The sequence below is a fragment of the Polypterus senegalus genome, chromosome 2 (genome assembly GCF_016835505.1).
Source record: "Polypterus senegalus isolate Bchr_013 chromosome 2, ASM1683550v1, whole genome shotgun sequence".
NCBI classification, from domain to species: Eukaryota; Metazoa; Chordata; class Cladistia; order Polypteriformes; family Polypteridae; genus Polypterus; species Polypterus senegalus.
Window position 1 is genome coordinate 233,284,769 of NC_053155.1, and position 17,790 is coordinate 233,302,558.

At 35.9% G+C, this 17,790-nt stretch overlaps 1 protein-coding gene across 9 annotated transcripts in view; it reads right to left on the reverse strand.

Annotated features, from left to right (window-relative positions):
* The window catches only part of LOC120523746 (dachshund homolog 1-like), a 435,056-nt gene that overhangs the window by 210,096 nt on the left and 207,170 nt on the right, over positions 1-17,790 (reverse strand). For 5 of the 9 annotated variants that reach the window (XM_039745325.1, XM_039745327.1, XM_039745322.1 and 2 more), the window contains one exon: positions 13,886-14,047. The exons of the other annotated variants lie outside the window; for them this stretch is intronic. In XM_039745325.1, the coding sequence (XP_039601259.1) occupies positions 13,886-14,047 (162 nt within the window). The remainder of the gene's footprint in view (positions 1-13,885; positions 14,048-17,790) is intronic. 9 annotated transcript variants of the gene reach the window in all.

Sequence of the window (17,790 nt, forward strand, 5' to 3'; positions counted from 1 at the left end):
CTAGCTGTTTTTTAAAAGTGTTTTAAAGCGTAGCTACTCCACCATGTGTGTTGTGTGGTTGGAGGAGGGGTGCGGGCTAATATACTCTGCAAAGTAAAAGCTTTTCATTTTTTAAACAAAGGCATCCCAGTGCTTTGCACCATGGTAATAAAATGCCGGGGTTTTATTTTAAAATGTACAATCATTCCATAGAGATAAAATTGATTTCCTATTTATCGTACTGACAGTTCACATCAGGCCTGATGAGTAAGGAGAGTTCAACTTTACTTTTACATAATAAGTACAAATAAACTTGGACCACTGCACTTTAATTTATATAGAGTGCAGCTTCCAGTCACTACGGCTTGTCTGACCCCTAAGGATGTAGCTATATTGTAGCTTCTGGCTGCACAATTTATCAACAGCTTGAAGTGACAGGAATGGCAATTTAAGTCTGGAAATTCAAACATATCAAATGTGAGCCTCATTCCGTAGTATGCCTTTTCAGAGAAGACAAAAAAAGGCCTGTGTTGCATTTGCCCTTTCGCAGAGCTGGAAATATTATTAGAAAGGACATAAACAGACTAATTAAATCACAGCAGTGAGACTAAAATGACAGCTGGTACAGCGTGTGACCGAGCCAATCCATATATGTAAGCAGGAGGCACTTAACTTCTAATCTATTCTCTTTTAAGATCTTTGTATACTTTGGAACATAGGAGCTCAATAGCTTTTCATGGGGGAGCAAAGTATGAAGGAAATCTGGTATAATGGTAAAAGTGTCACTAGCAAAACAAAAACATTTTTTTATCTTTTTTGAAAATGCAAAACAAGAATGATGCAAAATATGCATAACTCTATGTGGGAACATTTTTCAAGTTTCAAAAATATTTTCCTGCATCATTTGTTCTGATGCACAAGAAGAGTCATCCTAAAATAAGCTATGTAAACATCAAATACAAATATGCAATGTGCTCTGAATGAAGAATGAGGTATACAGTTCTCTGTTACCATTAGCTGAGAGAGGAAAGTGGCACTCAGGGGGGATATCAGCATTTTAGAGCAGTTATCTTTACTTCAGCCTACCCCAACCTTACCTTAGCTCTACCAGGATCTAACCTTGACTATGTTGTGCGCATAATTTAAAGAACATCTAGTATCCAACATTTTTCATCATAAGATTTTTTTTGAAGTCTCAGGGTTTTGACTCAGCTTGTGCTTCATATTTTATTAGATTTGATAATGCTTGGGAATATTAAGACTTTGAGATCCATTTCTCTTTTGCTGAGTCAAAATTGAAATGCTCATTTCTGAAACTCTCTGAACGCATATTACTCAGTATTAATAAATCCAAATAGTAAACTAAGCAGGTAATGCATAACAATGCAGTTACAGAGACTGAATAAAGACATCTGACAACAAGAGTTTGCATCCGGCAAATAAGCATTGCCTGTCAGGCAGGCAGCATGGTCAAGTCGTTAAGGCATTAGACTTTGAACCAGAAAGGCTGGCACTTTGATCCTTGCCTCATAGTCACAGTGTGACCTTGGGGAAGTGACAGAGCCCCAGTTGTGAAGAAAAATATGTTACCTGTTTTTGGAGCTATGTGCTGTAAAGCATAGGTATCAATGTGCTCACGATATAAAATAAATGTTTTTTTGTTATTTAATCATAAAGTACTTACATGTTAAATTACATCATTAAACAAGAGTAACCCAAAGGTGAAAAAATCAGCATAACTACATCCCAACACTTTACTTTATCATGTATACATACCGTATTACTGTATACCTATTTGCACAGGTGTGCAAATTCAAGTGGCACAAATGCCAGAGTACCTCAGTTGAAGACTGTGAAGCTGAAATTACTGCAGAAAGAGGTCAAAGTGGGAGCAGGGAAAGAGAGAGGAGTCGGCATAGTAACTTGTAGCAAGCTAAGGATGGAAGAAAGTAATCATCTATCTACAAGCATGGGCACAAAAGTTTTCCTTGTCAACCCTGACCATTCTTCTCATCATTCTACCCGCTAATTTACAAATATTTATTGCAGGTTCAGCCGGCATGGAATGGTGGCAGAGGTGACACTACACAAGGTTTCATCACCTTCAAACTTTTCAATTATTTCTTTTTATATGTGATATATGACCATACAATAAAATGAAGGGACTAAAAATACCTTATATAGAGTGGGGAATAACTTGTTCATTGCTACCAACACTGATTCTGTCATGAAATGCTTACATTGTGTTTACAGCTCATTAGAGTGAATTCCATATTCTCACTGAAAAATATGCCTTACTTATTCAGTTTCATTTTGGGATGTGATGTACAGGTTAGGTAATTTGGTCAGTTTTCCAGTTTCAGGAAAAGTAAAGAGTTTAACTTCAAATGAATGCAAGGGCTAAAGGGCAAAACCTAACAGAAATGTTGTTTACTCTCTGTGGCTGCCAAAAAGTGCCAGTAGTGCTACAGAAGTCCGACAGCACAGTTCATTAATGGGAAGTCCAGGCTAACTGTACCTTTCTTTAACCCTGCCTGTTATGCTCCTTCCATAAGTCTTCTTTGAGAGCTACTATCAGAGACAGAAAAAAAGAAATTCTACAATGAATGAAGCAATGAAGGAGTGACAAAGATTGGTAATGAATGCATATAGCCACCTAGAAAGCACCCTTGACCACTCAGCTGACCCACCAAAGAGTGCTATCCATCTTCTCTAAAGGCACAGCCCTTATCATGAATATTCCATCATCTGCCTACATGGGCGCAGTATATACAGGATATATATATATATATACACACACACACACACTTACAAGTACAGTGTATACATAAGGAAAAAACAAGTAAAGGATATTTTCACTCTTAACAAAATGGAGAAGAAGGTTAGAGACACAAATTTTTGGCTGTATATAATTCATCATTTCTAAATCTGCTCTGCTATCTTTAATTCATTACATGATAAAATGGGGAAATATTTTATACTGAACATAGCTAGAATATACAGTACATGCTACTTTGACTGGAAAAACAATCTGCTTATCAGTTGGAAATAAAATTTACTTAAATTGTTATATATTTGTCATTTAACTGAACATATTTTAAAACAAGAATTATCTTATATTAAGCTGCCCATACTTTTTCCAGGAAACCTTGCTGTATTTCACCTGATTTTTCCTTTTATTGATTCCTTCCCGTGAGTAATGACATGAAGTTTTCAGAGCTCACTTGTCCTGATTTTCTCACCCCCACTATTTGAAATCTGCAAACTGTACTACCAGCTTAACCAAAAAGGATTAACTCTCATATCCAACTGAGAACACAGATAATTCTCAGTAATTGGTAAAAAATGAAGATGAATGGGACTGTGAGATAAGGACCAATTAGCTGATCGACGGTTACAGCTGCGGTCTCAATCCATATACATCTCTCGAGCCTTGGCCTCTTTCTACAAGGAAGCCTGGTGGAATTAGCAAAATGACCCTTAGAATAGTGGGAAGCCATCCCATCATCCCTTACTTCTTCCATTTTAATTCCTCACTGAGAGAAGACACCTGTCATGGCTTGCTTCATGAATTGCCCAACCTGTCTCCCAGGGCTTTTCAGCAATGCCTGTGATGAAAGCCATATTTGTACCGAAAATGACTATCGTAGACAGCCTTAAAATCTCTGTCAATTGTTTTATTATAGCAGCATCATCTGTCTGATAATTCACTCAATTCCCTCGTCTAATTACAGAGAGGATTTGAGGTCCATTAATGTTGCAGAGGCAAAAAAAATCAGAAGCAAAACAGCACCCTATGGCCAGTAAAGCCGTTTCCTTTCCTTTGGCTCAAGGTCTCAGACGCGTTTTCCTGACTCTATGAAAAGAAAAGAAAAATCCCACAGCCTTAAATAGACACACATGTGTTTGCAATAAGGAAGTGACCACAGTTTGTACTTTTGACAATAAAGGTTCTGTTCAGGTCACTTAAAAACAAATACTGTATTAATCATTATCTCTTTTCTTTGTTGTAGGGATAACGAAGAAATGTGTCATTTTGTGTCTAGGTATAAAACAAACAACAAGAGCGGAAACTATTTCCAAGATCCACAGTGCAACCAATCTTACACATTAGGTGTGTTTCAATTCATAACTCAATTTAACATTACTCAAGCTCAAGGGTGGCACACTGGTTAGTGCTGCTGCCGTACATCTTCTGGGATCTGTGTTTGATTCCCAATGCAGTCTGCATTTGTGAAAAGTTTGTACTTTTTAGAATGAAGTCTGTGTTCAAGTCACTTAAATACAAAAACTATATTAATCTTTATCTTGTTTCTTTGTTCTAGAGATAAATGACAAGACTTGGATCTACCTACAAAGTCATCTCCATCATAACAAATAGAACAAATTAAATGCCTGATTTATCATAGTAATATATAATTCAATGAGGTTGTGGTGACAAAGTGGTTAGTGTGGTTCCCTCACAGTCTAGGGGACCTGTGGTTTGATTCCTGGCTTGGTGCTGTTAGACTGACCTTTTTTTCATTTACTTCTGTTTCTATAGATGCGCTGACCAACAGCTAAAGAGTCTTAGAGTATATGGAAGAGTGGCCTGTGATGTTAGGCATCCAACCCAGAGTGTGTTCCTACCTAATGTTCCCTGGACAAGTGACAGCAACCTGTGGCACTGTAATGAAGGATGGATTGTAATTCAGAATTAGGTTCAATGGCATTAGCTATTCACTCTGAGTGGTTAAAAATGTCTTTACCTCATTATGTTGGAGTATATGTAAAAAATTAAAAAATGTGGACATACAGTATAAACCCCCAGATGCCAAAATTTATAAGGATCAGACAAATGTGATAATGGAAAAATAAATCTAAAAAGCATCAGGCTAGTCTCCCAGTGAGGGTGTGGTCTCACCTTCAACCTGTTCTCTTTTTCTTTATGCCTCTATTAAAAAAAATTACAATAAACACTATTCTTCTGGGGCTCTGAAGCAAAATTTGTTGCCTCTCTCTGGAACAAAATGTCACAATGATATAAAAAAGCACAATTTGAAACCATTGATATTGTTTTGTTAATTAAGATACAAACAAATGAACTTTCCTGGAACCAGCTGTTTGAGTGCTTTACTTTAAATAATGAATGAGCTCATTTCCTACCAATCAGGTTATTGGTATTGTTCAAACCAGGGCCACAACTCGGTAAGCACAAGTGCCAAAAATGTTCAACATGAATCATTGCTATATCTGTAAGTGATCTGTGTCCAGAAAACTGAGATCACAATGTGATGACCAAGGCTCTGCTGGTAAATACACTGAGATGATCTAAGCCAAAATGATGGAGATTTTACATGTATCCTGTCAGAGCTCAATGAGAAGCTGGGCAAAGTTAACTGAATAAGCTTTTTAGTCCATTTAAATTCTGAACAGACACTCTAAATCAATAGCAGGTGCTACTGCTACATCAGTTATTTCAAAATACTGTAACTCACAAAAGCATAGAGATCAGTTACACAAAATAATAAGAGACAAAAGCAATCAAATGTTTTTTTAGTATTATTTGTGTTATGGATGTTGTGAGGCCTTCAAAGGCTGGAATTAAGGCTGTGAGTGGTTTATCGTTATATCCACCCATTAACTGCAGTACCCATAAGCAAAAGCAGTCGCCATATTTACAGTACAAATCTCCTGTGCTGAAATCAAAACGGGAGGTTTCATAAAAATTTGCTGGCAGTATTGGTCTTAGGCAGGTAAGTAACCGAATGTTGTTAAAACAGGTGCTACAGAGGTTAGTACTGCTACCTTACAAAGGTATGACTGTCTGCTTAGTGCCAGTTTCTGTTTTTATTTATGCACATTCATTTTTGTTCCAGGTGTAATGGGTGTTAAGAAAAATAATTATAAAACAATGCGCCTTTTTAGTCATTTTCGCCCTCCATGTATTGAATAACATGGTCACAACGCTGCTAAAGCTATGCAGGCTTCATCACGTCCAAGGCAGAAAACAACATTCCATGACAGGGCACACACACCCTAACATAACTAAGCCACTCATACCAGCTTAAGTTTGAAAGGCCAGTCAAACTAGCAACTTTAAGATACAAGGAATAAGCCAGAGCACTGGAAGAAATACAAAATAATAAAGAAAGAATCCAAGACTAAACACTGTAGCACCAGAAATCCTGCATTGAATCAGTGTTCTTTATGTTCACTTCTTAAAACTTAATAAATTCATCAAACATAAATTGTAAATTATGAAGCAGTGTGCACTATTGACTAATAAACAGCGCTTAAGCCCATGTCACACTACATGACTTTTCCAATAAGTTTCAGTTGTAGCCTTCATTTATAATCTTAGCGAATCATAAACTGTCATGCACACAGTCTTGACCAGCAGCTGTGTAGTGTGACATACCCAGTGTTTACAAATCTCCATGACAAAATCAAACAGGCATTTGTGGGGTAGTCTCTTGTGCAAGTGAGACTTGATAACCAATGACCGCTCAGCCAGAAATACAATCTATAAAATGCAAAAGCAATAATGTAAAGAAAACCAAACTTCTGGACATCGAAAAAAGAAGACGGGCTTGTCTCTTTAATGACAGAATGAAAAAAGGAAAAAATGGACTGTAACTACAGCTAAACTCACAATTCTTTGAAAATATCTGCATAGCAACCAGCCCTGTCAGGCAGCATGTCAACTGGATGTCAAAAGGAAGCAAGCTTGCGATACTAAGTTTTAAAGTTATGGGGGTGTCATATAATAGGCATGATCTGAATCTCCTAGTCATATAGTCTGACGAGATCGAGCAACTGCAGTAGGTAAATGTAACAACTCTCTGACTCATAGTTGCGTAGTGTAACACCGACCTTATAAATGCAATGTTTAATTAAACCTATCTTTACTTTGACAAGCTGCATCTACTTTGAAACAGCATCTAAAAAAGTTGGATAATGTAAGTCACTAATAGCAATGTTTTATTTATACCAAATTAGACTGCAACTGAAAAAAAGGAAACAATGGCAATCCAGATAACTTGTCTATAATACTTATCTGTAAATCCGCCTTGTTAAATATTGTTCAAAAACTTGTACTCACTCAGTGATTATATGCTATGTTGTTGTATATCTTTCTATAATTTTCAAATCTGATCATTATATTCAGTGTAGTGGGCAGACTTAAGTATTCTGCACCAGTACTGGGCGATTGACAAGACCAGAATACCAAAGTACACAATAATGGTTTACATACAAAAAAATATTTTTTACAGTAATTTCATGTAAGAAAATTGTTCGTTTAAATTTTACTTTAAGAAATAATTAAACTTTTTTTTTTTTTACCTCAAATTTCAATGACCCTTTAAAGATTGTATAGTGTTTGCTATGTGGTCCTAAGATTTGTATACTGCTGTTGAAGTCAAAGGTACAAATTTTGCATGTATATGTTTAATTTTCATAATTCTCTAGGTTAAACATTTTACTCCATTCATTTTCTCAACCACTTTCATCAATTGAATGTATTCTTATAGAGCATGATTATGTTAACAAACCACATGCAACAAAACATACAAAATAAAATTCAGTGCTGAAAACAAAAACACAATATGTGAATAGAAACAAACAATATAACAATATATTTGCCAATATTCATGTAGTTTTAAATACAAATGAATAGTAATTATTAAATCATAAATAAGAACATATTAAGTTAAGATGAACTGGCACCAGAAAAGATAAAACACCAATTTCAGTCACCTGCCTTTGGCTAAATGGTCACCTTTTCTTTGTCAGTGTCAAAAAATTAGGAAACATTTTCCCCAGTAACACTGTGCAAAACAAAAGCAAGCCCTGGTAAGGATATCTGCTCACTGCAATATGCAGAAAAAAAAGATTCACTTGGATACTTTTTTTGCCTTCCTATCATCAGACAGAATTTGAACATGTCAAGATTAGATTAAAATTGGAATGAACATGTAAAGAAAAATCCGAACAGGCATCTCATTTTTTTGCCATGAGCCAAAGCTGGTGGTATGAGCTACCATACACAGGAAATTAAAGCTCAAAGTAGTCACTATATATTAATGATTAATTGCCTAATATGGACAAGATAACACATTGCTAATCTGAAGTGTTCACAAGTGATGAACACCAGTGATGGATTCCTTTAAGGAGGAAAAAGAAAAAAAAGAGTTTAATATGATGACTGCACTATTACGAGAAGTTATTTGTTAAGCTGGTATATTTTGCAGCCTGTGATATATAGTGCCTTACTGAAGGGAGAATCTATAAAAGGTGTTTCGAGATGTTTTATCTTAAACATCGGGAAGTGTGTTTAACACATAAGGAACTCACTGAGAGGCATTTGCATGCAATACATTTTGGAGGCAACTGCCAACATTCTTGCCAGTCTCTTCTGAGTAAGGCTGCTTGAGCTCCTTTAGTAGACTGTTATAGATGATATCGGTATGCTTTGAATGATAGCTGTATTAAACCGGGCCAGCAACTATTGTTTGACCCTATCTTTATTCGGTGGCCTGAGGAAGTATTGCTTTTTCTAAACCTCTGTGATATATGTCAATGATGTGGGACTTTATCAGTCAACTAGCTAGTATCTTGTACTGTCTGTACTTTTATGTGTGAAAACACATAAAAAAATCTGGTTGGATTGTAGAATCTACCACAAGCCAACCTCATAAACCAAACAAATACACATGTGGCTCATTTCCATATAAAGAGGATACGAACATATTGAGCTGGTTTTCATTGTTCACGAAATGCTTTTCATCCTACATTCTGCACATTATCACTTGACAAAATATGGATAATTGCACTGCATGGTTGAATTAGAGGCTTACATTTGCCGTTAAACAGAACACGCAAAGTTTGTATTTGGCAGAACTGCATACCATACTTTTGCTGAAACTGGTTGAGAGATTTCAAAAAAATCAGTAAGTCTGCAATAGAATGTAACATTTTAGAAATTTGAAAATCCAGATTAAACAATACAGTAAAATAAGTCTCATATTTCTAAACTGCTTGGGATTTTTATAGCAAGCTTTGCCGCTTTTCTTTTTCCACTTTTTTTTTTTTTGCTGAATACAGCCTGCACATTCTTTTTTTTTTCTCCTTATCATCTGTGTGGTTCATATCGGCCACCCTGTCACAAGAGAGTGCTTGATATAAACAAGAGATTGCAGAGACATCCAGTAATCAATATTAGGATGGCTTCAGTACTCCACATCATTTGTCTCGGCAACCATTTCTTTGACCAAACGAAGCATTAATTCAAATCATAAATCTAAGGTGATTTAAATCCAGGAATGAGAGGCTGCCTGCTTTAATGATTTATTTTGTACATTTCTGCAAGCGAGAGATTTGTCCATACGAAGTGACAGGTCACCTTCAAATGCCAGTGGCAGACTGTTCATCACCATGCAGACTAGCATCTCATCGGTGCAAGTAAATATTAAAGTAAAAGAATCCAATTGATTGTGGATGGAGGAGAAAGGCGTCACTGCCATATATTTTACTCAAAGTGCTAATGCCTCACTTTCTGCACCTTCAGTGGCTGTTTTACTAGAATTATTATTCTAGTGGGAGACTGTGTGCTCAAGGTTACAATTTAAATTGTAGCAGATAAAACAGTTTCTTATTAGCTTCATTGACATAGCCTCACTGCTCTTATTCACATTTATCTTTATTTCCGTGACCCCCTAGCCTCGCTTTTCCTTGCCGTTATGACCTCATTCCCCATGCAGTTTCATTTTTAAATGCATTTGTAATACATCTTGTTTTGAGCAAATACAGCACAATTTATGCCTAAGGTAATAATACTTAAAATTATTTCCTCAGCTTTAAGAAAAAAATCTGTATTTTTGAAGCAGAAATGGACCAAATGATTAACCATTAGGTAATCGATTAATAAACCCTTAAAAAGAAGTGTCAACTGGAATATTACTATGTTCACATTTATTCTTGTTGATTATTTAATTTGCCCCAGAAATATTAAAAAAGATATTTAAGAAGTTAAAAAGCTAAAGGTGATTTCAAAGTGGATGCCCTAAATGAAGGAATCTCGTCACTTTGATTAACCAGCACAATCACACATTACATACAGTACATAAGGGATCAGGTATAATGATCTGCACAAATTACAATACCAACAAAACCTACAGCCAGTCATCTGAGCCTGCAGTGTTTATTTGTAGTTAATTAATTAATTACTTTTTCCCTCAAAGAAGCCCAATAATTTTCTTCATACACATACAGAATGTGTGTTGCTTCATAATTCAAGCAGTAATAACTGATAGGAAGTCAGGGCCAGTAGGACAATATGTCATTAATGCACATACATGATCCTTCTTAGAGAGCTGGTTTCTGCAGTAATATGTTTTCATTTTGGCTCCTTTATTAGGACAAACTCTCATTATTTTAGCATAACATGCGCTTATTAGAGTTGGACTTTGGTCTGACTTGGAATGGATGTGTTATCTCATATAATGAATTTATATTCTGACAATAAATTTGTTATAATTTGTCTACACCATCTTCCTATTCATAAAGCTTCTTGCCAACTGAAATCTGGACATATATATTGATATATATTTTTCATATGTTATATATCACATGATAATTTTGTGTTTCAAAATTACATTTTGTGGTTTTGTTGCACTTTGTTAATACTATATAGGGTGGTCCAGATCTAATTATGTAATTTTCATTACGCTATAACTTATTAAGTTTATTACATAGAGAATTCACAAGATTTCATGATATTTCAAACAATTCTTTTGTCTTGTATTGTTTTCCTGCATTACATTAAAAGTTGCATAATTAAATCTGGACCACCCTGTATTTTTCCTTATTGTTTGGCACAATTATTTTTCACAAGTGCAAGTGCAACAAATAAGATTAAACTGAATTGAAATGATTTGAAATAGGGCCATCTTTTCAAATATAGCTGGTTTCTCTTTTGTTTGGGATATATCACTAAAGTTACTCTGTCCTTTAATTATGCTAGCCAAATATTAAGATGAATTACAATAGCTAATGCTAACTGGACTTTTAGACATTGATTAGCCAAGAAGTTAAGTAGAGTTTTATGTAATACTAGGGAATACTATATAAAATGCTATCAAATAAAAAATGACTACATTTTTGGACACTACTAAATATCCTTATTTAGAAATTTAAATTTGCCAATCCTGTTCCTGTCAGCCTTCTCTAGCTATCGGCTTTCATAGCACAGTTGTTAATAACAGTTGTTAATAATTTCCTGAATTAAAGTAGCAAATAGTTTTTGTCAGACTTTCAAATTATTATAGGGTAGTACACTGGCACAGGGGTTAGCGCTATTAACTCACAGCTACATGCGGCTGGATGTAGTCATGCCAAGTAACAGATCAGTACTGATGAGATATATTCTGAAGCAGCAATTGCTACAAACAATGAGGCACCATATGCCCCCCCGCCAGTCTGCAAGCTGCATATTAAATAGTAAAATCTGAAAAGTTTTTAGTTGTGATTTGTCATAGCTTTATAAAACATTAATAGGAAGAAAATAAGTTTTACCAACCTTTATTTTATATTGCATTTTTCTCAGAATGCACAATAATTGTTTTACTAACATATAAGGAATTCTAAAATTGTGAGTCAAATTTACTGGTACGCTAAAAACAGCTTAGTATTATTTTATCCGTAATAATGCATTTGTCTGAATTTTTCCTTTAATACTGGTGTTCAGTTCAAACACTTTGCCATTTATTAATTTTTATTTGATTATCTACAGACTGAGCTTACAACATCCCCAAACCATACTGCTATATTTGTAGTAGCAATGAGTACAAGGCAGAAGACACTAGTGCTAGGATGGTAGTGCATCAAATCCCACCACCAAATATACATTCATATTAAGCAAATGATTTCCAACATTTATTCTACATTTTTGATAAAAAGACAGCAAAGGAAAATGGAATCTGGTTTTAAACTCCTATGCAAACGTAAGGCCTTGAGCAGTGTGCATTGCTCTGCCTTTACAAAGTACACAGTAGACATATACTGTTAGACTTTTCAATGATTAATTACAGTATATGTTGTTAAATTCTTAACTGAAATACAAATAAAATGTTAGTCTAACTTTTGAAAAAACTTTACCTCATTAGAATTTAGACATGTACCGAGCATTTTTCACCATGTACTTTGGTGCTCTAAATCAACAGTACATCTCTCTTGCATTTTGTATTGTGCTTAAGCTTAAAAATAAAAAAATAAAAGATTAAGTATTTATGGACCTGGGTGACATGTTTAAACAGTCACATGATGCAAGAGATTTTCAGTTGAAACTGGAGCATGGTGTATAAGTTGTTAGAGATGCTGCTTCACCGATCCACAGTCCCAGCTCTAACTCTCAACCGAGTCACTTTCTACGTGAAGTTGATACACTTTACCAATATTCTGGGCAGTTTTTTTCAACACATTATCCTTTCTTTCACAACACAAAGATAGGCCCTGTGTGAATGAGTATAAGGATGTGTACTGGGATGCAATGTTGTCCTATCAAGAGTTAGTGCAGTGCTGCCAGAATAGACACAGGTTTCCCACAACATTGGATGAGTATAAGCAGGGTCAAAGGATGAATAAACTAATGTTATTTTATTACCAATAAAAAACCTACAGCAACACAAAGCTTAGATTTCTAAAGGTTTAGCAGTTAATTAGGATATGCAGCAGTTAAACGACTACTTTTGGTCACCAATAATAATTATATGAAGAAAACGTTTGTGGTAGATGTCTGCTCAGTATGTACTTAACAGGGTTAACCTGACCTACAGTAATGTTATGAACTATGAAACTGATTGTCCGAGTTGGAATATGTCAAATATGCTTTGAACTGTGGGCTGCAAAATTCTTGTTTGTGTCAGTTTCATTTCCGATTACATGTTTAAACAAATACAGTGTCTTTGCTTCTGCTTGTCTGAGAACAACCTGTTTCTGTCAGTCTCTACCGATGAGCTTTTAAAATGATTTATAATGAGTAAACTGTACATTTAAAAAAAAATTTGCAAGACTGCAATCAACTTAATTTAACACACCCACTTAATTCAATTCAGGGTCACGGTTGGCCTGAAGCCTTTCCCAAAAGTAATGAGTAGAAGGCTTGAAACAGCCCTGGACAGGTTACCAGACATTAGCAGAGGTCACTCATGTACACACCCGGGGGCCAATTTGGAATCGCCAGTTACCCTAACCTGCATATCGTTTGGTATGTTACATTAAAACCAGTGTACCTGGAAGAAAACCACACAAACAGCATCTATGTGCTGATTAAAACCGATGATGACGGATTGCAAGGCAGCTGCGCTTCCCACTGTGCCAAACCATTTAATGTTAATTTACCTTTTTTCCTGTAACCCAGTAGACAAAAATGTTATTACATTATTAAAAAGAAAAAGAAACAATAGATGGAAGGAAAAAGAATGGCAAAGCAGGTAGTAAATATTATTACTGATAAGGAATTTAAGTAAGTCTGAATTTCAACAAAGACAAGTGGAAAAGAAGATAATTCAGCCTATATAAGCATGTATATTCTTCATTTGTTTTCTGTTATCTGCTGCTCTGAAGCTCTATGCCATTTTTTTCACATTTCTATGTACTAAAGCATGTTCTCACTGTACCTGTTCTACTTCCCACAGGAAACACTGAATTCTGCAATCCCCAGAACTACTGGAGAAGAGAAAAAACCAGTAACCTCACTTGGCAAGCTAAAATATTCATTTTCTTCATCCAGAGGCCACCAATGCTCTTCTTCAGCGGAGGGTTGGCGATGTCACTGCTCTTCTCTTGTAAAAGATGTTCCCCTTAATTCTGTTACAGCATCCTTCATAAATGTGAGGAGCAATGAGACTGTCTAGGAGTTACTCACCTACGCTGGAGTTCAGGTCACCATTTTCAGCGTCTGCCCCATGTTGGTTATTGCTGCTGTGGTAGCTGCTCATAACTTCTAGCTTGATCTTCTTCACCTTCATGGCCTCTGCAATTGCCGCATTTGTGGCTGCAGCTGCGGCAGCTGCTGCAGCTGTCAGACCTAATAACCCCAAAGCAAAGACAACGTAAACTTGTTGAAGGATGTTTCCTTTAAGATGAAAGGAGGAACACAAGAAAATGTGATGGATGGCCATTGCAGAGTAAAAAAAATCCAGTCCTCAAGCCTTATTATAGGGTGCCCTATCAAATTTTAGAAATTTGAAAAAAGTGTTCCCAGGAAAAATTAACCTCTGATCCCCCAAATGCTATTAAAGATCTATGTCAATTATTATCTCCATTACTAAACTTACTAATAATGCTTTAATTACTATAAACACTACATCATCGTTGTTATTTTAATTAATGCAAATAGTATCATCTATTGTACATTGTAAATTAATATAGTGATTAGTTAGAACATAACTAGAAATGGACCTTGTGATGGCCTGGTGCCTCATCAAGGGTCAGTTACTGCTGCTAGGGTAGACTCCATTCATAATCCTGATGAAAATAATGAATGAATGGATGGAAAGATGGATAGAAATGAGATTTAAAAAGTTTGAAAGGATGGGAAATTTATACAGCTATTTTACTTATGCTCCTTGGAATAGTATTGGAAATTGTTAAGGTCCAAAGTTTTATTCAACTTGTAATGTGCCTTAGCAAAGTATATTACAGGAATAGTACAGGAACCTTGAGCTGAGAGCTGGGGAGGGTGTGGAAAAATGGATTCAAGTTCAACTATACATACTGCTGCTATCCTTGAAGCTAATCACTGAGGCTCTACACAAAGCATTTTCCTGAGTCTCATTCCAATTGTGTGATCCTTTCTCTACTGCACTGGGATCACATCCTCTGGGTAAGGCACCACATGATACTGTATTGTCAAACACACCAGGATTTAAGTGGTAAATAGTAGAAACAGGATGCAACTGGAATAAGATTGAGTTGAACTTTACTGCAAATGCATCTTAGCACTAATACCCCTCACTAAAGCTGATAACAATGAACAAAGTAATAGTTAATTATGTTAAATGCAATTGTGTCCAATGAATGAAACTGAGACTCTCTCTGTAATATTATTAAATCCATATAATCTGGTGTACCAAGGTAGCTAGATCTTGATTTCAACACATAATATAAGGCCCATTTCCGTGAGCAGTCTATTTAGCTTATGCTTCTGTCTCAATAAATTCAAGCTTTTCTTAGGCTGCAAAATGATGCATTCTGGTCCTTTAGCTCAGAAACAGAAACCCTTCTTCCACTTTTAGTCTATTGTATAGGTTGAATTTTCACTGTGACTATGGAAAACAGCCTAAATAGATACTTTTATAAATCAACTACAAGTAAAACTAAATGTGCAGAACTAAGAAACCAAGCCTTTATTATATTACAGATTACTATGCCAAGGAAACAGCAAACTGTGAACCTTTGAATGGGTTAACTGTCTTTTAGCTTGCTTCCTTCAGCTCCATGGGCTGTACTCACATCATGCAGAATTATCAAGTGAGGCAATGGAACAATGGAAAGGTCATTACCAACATAGGCAGATTTGCATGATTCCTGTGGTGAAACTCTGGACTGAAAGTTAATGCATTGCTCTTTGTCCACTCACTTTGTACTAAAAGAGTAACGATACAAAACTGACTAAAAATAACTATCTGAATATTATTAAGGCAAACAGATAAAAAAAAACATTCTGCAGAGTTAACTTAAAAGCTTATAGCAAAACAAATGAATAAAACACCTGACTGCTTGTCAAATTATTACATGATGAATCACTTAAGGGAGTTTTCTGGAAGCATAGTCACAGATATATCCTTAACTTCTTAAGTGAAAGACATACCTGAAGAATCTGAAAAACATCCTGGACAAATGAATATATTGTAAAAAATGTTTAATAATAAACAGTTAAATCATAAGAAGACACACACAACTGGTTCCTGTGTTGTATGCAGTTTAGTATACACAATTTACCTAGTACTGTTTGTAAATCAGTTTTAGCTAAACAAGTTTCTGTCACTTTGACAAAATTTGAAAATTGCAATTTCATTTTCAAAAGAAATAATTAAAATAAAAATGACAAAATTTTATTTTGAAAAAGGGATATTAAAAAAGGGGTAGAATGGTTCCAGAGCAGGTAGAACTGTTGAAAACAGAGCACATGGATCTCAGTTTGATTCCTGGCTGGGATGCTTCTGTTTGGAGTTTTCAGGTGCTTCTTCTGCTCAAATGGACTTTATTTATGAACTACTGTTTCCGCTTACAGTCCTAAGGCATGCAATAAGGCAGTTATGCTTGACAGGAGTAAGCATAGGTATGGGTATGCTCGAGTATGACCTTAATGCAATTATACTATTCTAGTGGACGCCCACCGTAGCATATGGTGGTGTAAGAATAGGAACAGAAAACAGTGAGAAAGGAATTCAGAAATCAAGAAGAAAGAAATACTTCTGGAAAGACGTAGTTGTGAATAAGTGTTTTGATGGAGACGACAGATAATGAATCGAAAGATCTAATCTCGGAAAGAACTTGAATTTCAGCTTCACCACCATAAACTGCTGATGTTGCCATGTATTGATAGTATTCGTGACTTGTTGTAATAACTCAACTTGCATTGGAAAGAATAACAGGAAGAATGTCTCCAAATCTGTCCCAATGTGATGCAACGAAGTCTACTGTCATATGTCGTAGTGAGAGTGCATTGCCTTCGTCAACTGTTTGTGTCAAGAAATAAACCACTGATAGGAACAGGCAGTTGCCGGATCCCGGAATACAGATGACGTTGTACAAAAACCCATCAACAGAGAAGATAGTTGTTCATTTTATAACAAAGGCTTAGGAAACAACAGTCGCAATATAACGAAAATAGCAAAGAGCGAAACCAATGGCAATGGTCGCGAGAGTACCTTCCTGTAGCAGGCTACGGAAAAGACTCCCAGCCCCAGACATGGCCGAAGTGAAAGGTCATGCGGTCAGGCTAGATATCAGGCGGTGATGTGACACCAATGGGGTCATGAGAGAGGAGCGGGGAATGTGGTAGTCCGAAGGAGGAATAGAACTCGAGAAAAGCGGCGTGGAGGTGTATGGGAGGCCGCAGGCAGCGTGGGGAAGGGTTTGAAAGAGGACGAATAGGAATCGAGAAATGCTGTGTGGGTTGCGTGTGGGCGGGACGAAGCAGAAGAGAAATATATATAAGAGATCTTTTCTATGCAGGTTCCATCACAACTGCTATCCAGAAATGGAAAAAGTTGGTTCTGAAAATGATTGAATGGGTATACTGTATACATTAAATAATTAAATGGATGGACATTGAATTGATAGATGTTAAATAATGGATGCATGGAATGGATATATATTAAATAATGGCTGTTATTTACTATTGATAAATTAGAATTGCATCAAGATCAAAGGTCTAACAAAAATATTATATAATCACTAGACAAGTGCTACAAATAGATTACGGAGATGACTGAAAATATTGGTTACTTTAATCGAATACTTCAAGCTTTTTGTTGTTACTCTTGTTTTATTTGAAAGTTATACATTTTTAAAGCAGTCTGCAATCCACTTTATATGAGGTCTATTATTTTTCTGAAGGCATAAACTGAATAGACATTAGATACAATAATCCATAAGCTCATTTAAAGTCAGCAATCATTGGTCATTGTGTGCAGACTGTGTACTATGCTCTAGTTTTATTTTTAGGATATTCAGCAACATTTGGGCAGAGTGGTGGATCTGAGGCTAAGGATCTGTGCTGGCATCCCGAAGGTTGCCGGTTCAAATCCCCATCACTGCCAA